Here is a 7365-nt window from a genome sequence, read left to right as displayed (position 1 = left end):
TGGAGAGGACATCTTTCCTGCAGCATCATGTTTTCATGGGCCTGACGTTCACCAGGAGCCTTCATGCAGCACAAAGCCTTCAGTTTCCTTTGCTGGTAAGCCCTTATACTGGAACAGCAGTCCAGGGCTATTTCTGTTTTGACAGGTGGTAAGGGACTGGGACTAGCCACTTTTTTCCAGGCTTGGGACTGGCAACTGCATTGAGTTGAAGCAGGTGGAAAACAAGCACCTAACAGAGGTTCTGGGTACTTGGTGAAAAGACTCCATCACTCATGAAGAGATTTGAGAAATCATCAGCCAGAATTGCATTTTCTCCGTATTCAACACTGGTCATATGAGGAGTTTGTACTCTGGAGGCGAACATACACAATCCCAAGTGAAACCAGGGAGAGAAATCTAGGTGCTCATGAGAAACCCCAAGAGCCAGAGAGGCAATTTCTACGCCACCGAACAGAGGGAAGCGGCAGCAACAGTGAGTAACAAAGGAGAATGGAGTACACGCTCCTGCCCCGGGCTGTAGTAAGGCTGAAGGAGCGAGACTTTAAAAGCATCTTCCCTCCCTAACTGGTTTTCATAACACCACTGAATCTTAGCTGCAGTGAAAAAATTGATTATAAAGTCTAGATCAAAGCTAGCCAACCTCTAGCCTGCATGCCACAAGTGGCATGGGAAGCCTCTGTGTGTGGAACATGGCACACTGGGGAGGGGACCAGCCACACAGCTGCAGAGGGCATGGAGCGGAGTGGAGCAGCAGATCAGGTATGGAATACAGGGCAGACTAGCAGGTAAGGGAAGGAATATCAGTGGCACTCAGGAAGGGCGTGAGGCTAACTTGTGGCATGCTTGCCAAAAAGGTTGGCCCTTGCTGTTCTAGATTTTCTATTAAGTGAGACTTCTGCTAATGTTGCTTTATGAAGATTTGCTTTATCTGTTGCAACTGAATAAGGCAGCATTGACAGGAGATGAGGAATTTTGAAAGGCTCATTGCAGTTCTTCAAACTATTGCTAACCCAAGAGTAGAAAGCTGCTATTCGTGCATAAATCCAGCCCACACACCAATATTCAATGACCTTCTTGACAGGTTGGAGCAGCTTGAGTTGAACAACCCTAATTTATGTAAGTTTCTCATTTTAAGATCTAGCTGTTGTTCCTACCTCTACCACTGGCATGTTTCAAGACTTTAAGCTAATAATCTTAGATTCTCTTCAGAAGTAACTGGTACCTATGGATTGTACTGGGGAAGATTGTGGGAGCGCTAAAGGATCAGATGTTTCCCTGAAAAGTTAAATCCTTAAATTCCACAGATCAGTTTTTCAGTTAGGCACAGGTATACCTACCCATCTGTCTTAAAAACCCTTTCAATCCCTTTAAAATCACAATGTTTTCTGACATATATGAGCCTTTTTCTCCTGACGCGCCCCCCCGCTGTCCCCCCAAAAATTGAGGTGGGTGTAATAAGCAGAGAAGTTGGTTTTTCGCTGAAAGAAGCACACCTGGAGACACCGTGTGCATGATGCTACTGCCAAGATAGCTGCTGCTTGTCTGGCTCAGCAAGCTGAACTGGTGGAGTCGTGTGTTAACCCTCTCACAGCCACAGCTTTGGCTGAGCACCGCAGCAATGCACCTGAAGCAACAAGTGAGCTGCTGGTATTGTCTTAATTATTCTTGATGAGGCTTGGAATATGGAAACGCTTCGTTTACAGGATCCTAAATAAAGTACTTACAGTAAAGAACTAATAGTCTCGCTCCTAGGAACACAGAGTGCCCAAGAATCGTGGCATCTCAGGAGAACTGAGGCAGCAGGCTGGAGTCTGGGTGAGGTAGCAGGAAGTTCCAGACTGTCTCCTGGGATGCCATGCTGCTCAGACACTCCATGTTTCCAGGAGGACTTGCTCTTCATCACACAGTGACCATGACTCCGGGGGGGGGGATCTACATTCTGCCTTCCAAAAACACGGTTTGATGTATAGAAGAAAATACAGGTAAGTTGCCTGTATCTTTGTTCTTTTCCTGGATATTCAATGTGAAGGGGAAAAGTTTGGTTTAAGTGTTGCAATACCGGTCTTTGTAATGATCTACTACTGTAAAATGAGGTTAGCAGAAGAGGATTCTTACCAGACCAGTTGTGAACTACCTTCGTTTAGAGCATATGATCTATTAACACAGGTTCCAATGTAGTCAGGCTTTGTATAGAAATAAGGATACACACCAATTGGGCCCTTCAGAAATCCACCTACCTATGTTTTTACTTCTATTTAAGCATAGTGGGGAAAAAGGAGGCCGTAATTATTAGGTTCTAAGGCAAGACACTTTATTAGATGTATTATTATATATTTCAACCTTACCTACTTAAACTATTAACTAGAACCAGAATATTTTTCTGTCTGGAAAGCACTACCATAATTCAAGACTGTACAAAAGTCTTCCACACTTGATTAACTTTACAGTAAAAGTTTAAACTCTTAAAAATTTTTTGGAAGTTTTTATTTTCTAACTTAGCATCTTAACAGATTTACCCAAGTTGTCTTCCTAAATACATATACAGTACACGTGAGCATACTACAGTCATGTTCAGAAAAAGGTGATGTGGGAGGGAAAGTAAAACAGGGTAACAATTCACTAGCCAGACACACAGGTTATATGTAAAACAAACATACTATAAGTGAAATATTAAAAAATGAAAATAAATTAAGGTTACATCAAAGTTCCTGCTTGACTTTTATTATTTAAATCCTCAGTATAATACATACCACTGCATTATGGGTCATGGTAAGGGAGTGGGTTTTGAAAAAGTCTGCTATAGAAAAAGTTTTATCAAAATAAGATTGAAGATCATCCTTCACACAACTATAGAAATTCTGCTGAATCACATATTCAAACTAGGGGCATTTATTTTTTATTACATTGGATCTCTGCAAGGTATCAGCCGTTAAACTGAACAGCTATATAAATCAGATGTTAAAGTGCAAGTCTGTATATTTTGACTGAGCCGATGTTTTGCCCCAGCCCTTCCCTTGCTTAGCCAAACTATATGTTAGATTCTCAGACACCTGCAAGAGAACAGTTATTTTATCATATTCATCTATGTTCTAGAAACCAACATATGATACTTTAAGGACACCAAGTTGCTACGCAAACAATGCTAGCATGTTGAACATAAGCTTTAAAAGTCTTATAAATAAAATGTTCAACTTTCTTTCATACATGATGCTTCTTGAGAAACATTGACAGTTTGTGAACCAGTTGTGTGCATGTCAGTCATGTCATAATACATTGTTATGTCTCACAAAAAATGTAGTAGTCTTTAGAAAACATTAGTAAGCACCTTGGCTCACTATTACTAGGCACTGTTACTAGGCACTCCCCATCAACTACGAAAGGATAATAAGAAAGACCTGAATTTTACTGAACAGGGATTGCAGTCCACCAGATAAGGCGGCATACTTAGTCTATAGCCTTCTGAAGTTTTGTATACACAATAGAGAAACAGCAGACACTGAAATATATTTAAAGGATATTTAACAGAAATTTCCTCCAATTTTCAGTTATCTATTTTACAATAAAACTGTTCAGCTGTACTCCTTTCTATATGCAAAATCAGAAGGTCAGTGTACATTTCTGTGGAAATTTAATTTCACTAACTAACATTAAAATCTCTGTTGTTTTGTCAATTTAGGTCATTTTTTCTTGTTAGCCAAACCTATGAGAAGAAAATATTCAACAAATTATACAAAGTACTCAAAGCCACTTGTATTTCAATTGTATCAAACTTTCAGTGTTAAACCTAAAAAAACCCAAAATCTCCAAAAAGTGATGGTTAAAAGTCAGAACAAAGCTCCTTCTCTGCTCCTGCAGGAGAGGGGCAGGCAGGCTGCCCCTCTAGTGTTCAGTCCATCAGTTTGGGGGTAGTGTGCCTACTGTCCAGCGCTTTCTGGATTTGTGGTGGTGGTTTCTGTGCCAATAGGTTGCACATTGTCTGCCAGATTGTGTGCATGCTCAAGAAACAAGTCTTTAAGTACACTTAGCTCCTTGGTCAGGAGCTTAATTTTTGCCTCCAAACGTTCATTTTCTTCTTTCAACTGGTTAACCCTCTGCAGCGTATCTTGTGCCTTCTGCTTGCTTTTTAACCGGCTCTTTTTCACTGCCATGTTGTTGCGCTCTCGGCGCTGGCGGTATTCATCACTGTTTCTATCCACAAAGGAATTCTTTTTGCCCTGCTTGCTTGGAGGCAAGGCTTTGCCTCCACCACCAGGGCTAACGGGCACCAGCTGAGGAACCTGCTGCAAACCGCTTGTGTGTGCTGGTGTGTGAATCACACTTATCCCGTTTGCTTCCGTAGTGGCGTTCTGTTGTGATGCCTTGCTCATTTGGACAGAATCTTCTTTTAACACCACAATACAATTTGTTAGAGATGGTGAAAATTGTTAGTAGTTTCCAGATTATGTTGCCAGTGAGTCTTCACATGGATTAAGGGCAAGTTGAACCTAGTAGAAAAATACATTTATTAAAACATTTAAAATGCCAGGGTGAGCTATGATCTTGTACCTCACTGGCATTAGCAAAAGCTGCTGATGGCACATCTGGCAGGAACACATCATTACAATGCTGGAAACTGAAAAGCTGCCAACTGTTGAACTATTTCAAAAGTCCCAGGGTCATTTGGACTGGAAGGGACTGTTAGTGGGTCATCTAGTCAACCTCTCTGCACCGTGGTTGGATTTATTCAGTTGTCCCAAAGCCATCTCTTGATGGGTGTCTAGTCTAGCCTTGACTAACTTGAGTTTCACAACCCATGTCTTGGCACCAAGTTACTGTCTAACTTTTCCTCCAGTTTATATATAATTCTCTTAATTAGACTGAATTTTCCATGCTACAGCTTAAGTTTATTAACCGTCTGACTCTTGACCAATAGGACTCTTGTCTTTAAACTACCTCCCTGTGTATGTGCAGGCAAATTTCCTACAAGTCTCCCCTTTTCCAGACTAAGTGTGCCCAACTTTCTACCATTCCAAAGACTCCTTCCAGTATCTTCTAAATATAAATGCCCTCTTCTGAACTTGTTTTGCTTGGTCTGTTTGGTATTTTTTTCCCTTTTTATAGGATGCCCCAAGCTGATACCTATGTTCAAACAGAAGTCCAACTGTGCTGCAGGAAATAGCTATTTCACTTTAAGGCAAAAAAATGTAGTAAAATATAAGTATTTTGCAAGATTAACCTTCACAGTGAATTAATGTCTGTTCTGTCTAAATGTGTACCTTTGCCAATAAAAATATTCCTGTTTCAATTCATATCTTACCACAAAATGAAGTTGCAGCTAAAAAATTAATCAGGAAGTGTTATCTTAATGTGCTAATTGCTCTTGTTAATGAGATGAATCTTTCAGTGTGTACCTACATGTCAATCTTACTCACTCACAAAATATGCCACCATGAAGGATATCAATATAGTTTATAGTTACAGCGGAGAGAGTTCACAGCTCCTGTTTTTCTGTTCGATGCATATAACTTTCAAAGAGTTATCCATGGAGCTAGAATCTCTCATGCTTGTCCTAAGCACAAGAGAAACCTTTTCCCTCCCTTTATTTGAAGAAATTTCATTGAAGGAATGGAAATACCCCTTTCAATATAAGCGAAGGGCTTCAGCATTTAAGCAGTGCATAAAATGGTCTTTCTGCACTTATTCCAGTGAATCTATAAAAAGAAAACTTACCAATAATGTAGGCCTGATTCTACTTGATGCTTACCAAAGTGCTGAGCTGTGCAAACACTTAAACTTCAATGAGAATGGAGTTAAGCAAATGAACTGTTTTTGGAAATCCCACCATGCAACTTTTGACAGTGCAGCATCTGTCCAGAGCATCACATACTCATATACACATACATACAACTTATTATGTGCTCACAGAAATACAAACAGTGCATAAGGGGTATGTACTGGGAATGTACTGGGAGGTTGCAGATTGAAGACTGTAATGCTAGCAAAAGCCTAGTACTAAAATGTTGGTTTCCTAATTGTTACTAACTTTTAATTACATGAATCGCTTAAGAAAGTTCATTTCTACAACCAGTTATTTGATTTACACTTCAGAGAGGCAGAAGAAGAGCTTTTCTGCCACCCAAGAAGCTTCAAATATCACTGAAAAAACTGTAAGTTACCATGTAGTTGATGTGTGAGATTTGTGCACAGTTTTATACTCAGCAGAATTTATACAGAGCTCCCATCTCCAAATGAGTTTACTCAAAAATCTGTTTAAAAAAATGGTACAATTAGAAATTCAGAACTTAAGAAAAGAGCAACTGGTTCTCTTCCTGTGTATACTGAATCCTCTTTTGTTCATCTTCCAAAAAAAAAATCCTTAGACTCACCAAGAGTGAGAACTTTAAGAATCACAGTCATTTCTGCCCAACAAGCAGGAAGGATGTACAGCAGCTGTTTAACAAATCACAAGTGTAGAAATGGCATACATTCCCTATGAAGGCTGTGGCAGTGTGACACTGCGACTCACAAACATGGTAAGCTAGTTAAATATTTATTATTATTATTATTATTATTATTATTATTATAATATTGTTATTTTAAAAGCAGGTAAAACCCAAAAGTTGTATAGATACATTTGTTTTACAGTCATGTTGGCTAAAGGAAGATGCTATGCTTGGATAAACTGACCCTACGCTGACAAGAACTGACTGTGAAGGGTATCAGTAACAGTGCAAAAAATGGATTGTCTGACTCTTGCACGCAGATAACAGATTGACACAGATGGCTGAAAACAAGACACTGAGCTTGTTAATGCCTATGGTGATATCAAAGACAAATGTGTTTTTAGAATTATGGTCAGGCTATATTGGAGAGCTCCCCTACCCTGATGTCCTTGCTTTGCCTTAGTAGGTTTAACTGAAGTCACTAGCAAGTCATGTCATTTTTCACGTCAGATGGGGGGAGGGAGGAGGGTTGCAACTTAATTCATTCAACACCTGCTCTCTCACAAAGTAGAACAGTGGTTTTCATCATGTAGTCTGCAAACCCCTGGGGGTCCACAGACTGTCTAAGGGGTCTGTGAAAGATAATTATGATCAATCAACAGTATGTGAATACCCATATTTACAATTCAAACGGGTCTGGCACCTCCACTTGAAATTTTTTAGGGGTTTCCAAAAGAAAAAAGGATGAAACCACTAGAGTAGAATGATGATGATGATATACCTGGTATACATAGAGCGTGCTTTCTACCTACAGAGTTCAGGGGTTTTAGAGAGGTTTGCCTTGCCCAGGTCTTGATGGGGCAAAGAAGAAAAACCAGGTTTCACAAGTCCCTCCACTGCTTTTTCCAATCTGCCACATTAAGCATCAAATTATACTGTTAAA

General features: G+C 39.9%; 1 protein-coding gene across 1 annotated transcript; it reads right to left on the bottom strand.

Moving 5' to 3' along the window:
• Positions 1-2469: 2469 nt before the first annotated feature.
• Positions 2470-6494, bottom strand: CEBPG (CCAAT enhancer binding protein gamma). Its single transcript, XM_014525237.2, has one exon. The coding sequence runs from the start codon at positions 4365-4367 to the stop codon at positions 3915-3917; it is 453 nt and encodes a 150-aa protein (XP_014380723.1). The 5' UTR covers positions 4368-6494; the 3' UTR covers positions 2470-3914.
• Between the last annotated feature and the right edge of the window lie 871 nt (positions 6495-7365).

This window comes from Alligator sinensis, unplaced genomic scaffold, assembly GCF_000455745.1.
Source record: "Alligator sinensis unplaced genomic scaffold, ASM45574v1 scaffold170_1, whole genome shotgun sequence".
Classification (NCBI taxonomy): Eukaryota; Metazoa; Chordata; order Crocodylia; family Alligatoridae; genus Alligator; species Alligator sinensis.
The sequence above is the reverse complement of the archived record's forward strand: the minus strand, read 5'-3'. Positions and strand labels throughout refer to the sequence as shown.

Bases quoted from the DNA above. Each gene is read 5' to 3' on its own strand.
- CEBPG (XM_014525237.2), bottom strand. From the start codon at position 4,367: ATGAGCAAGGCATCACAACAGAACGCCACTACGGAAGCAAACGGGATA.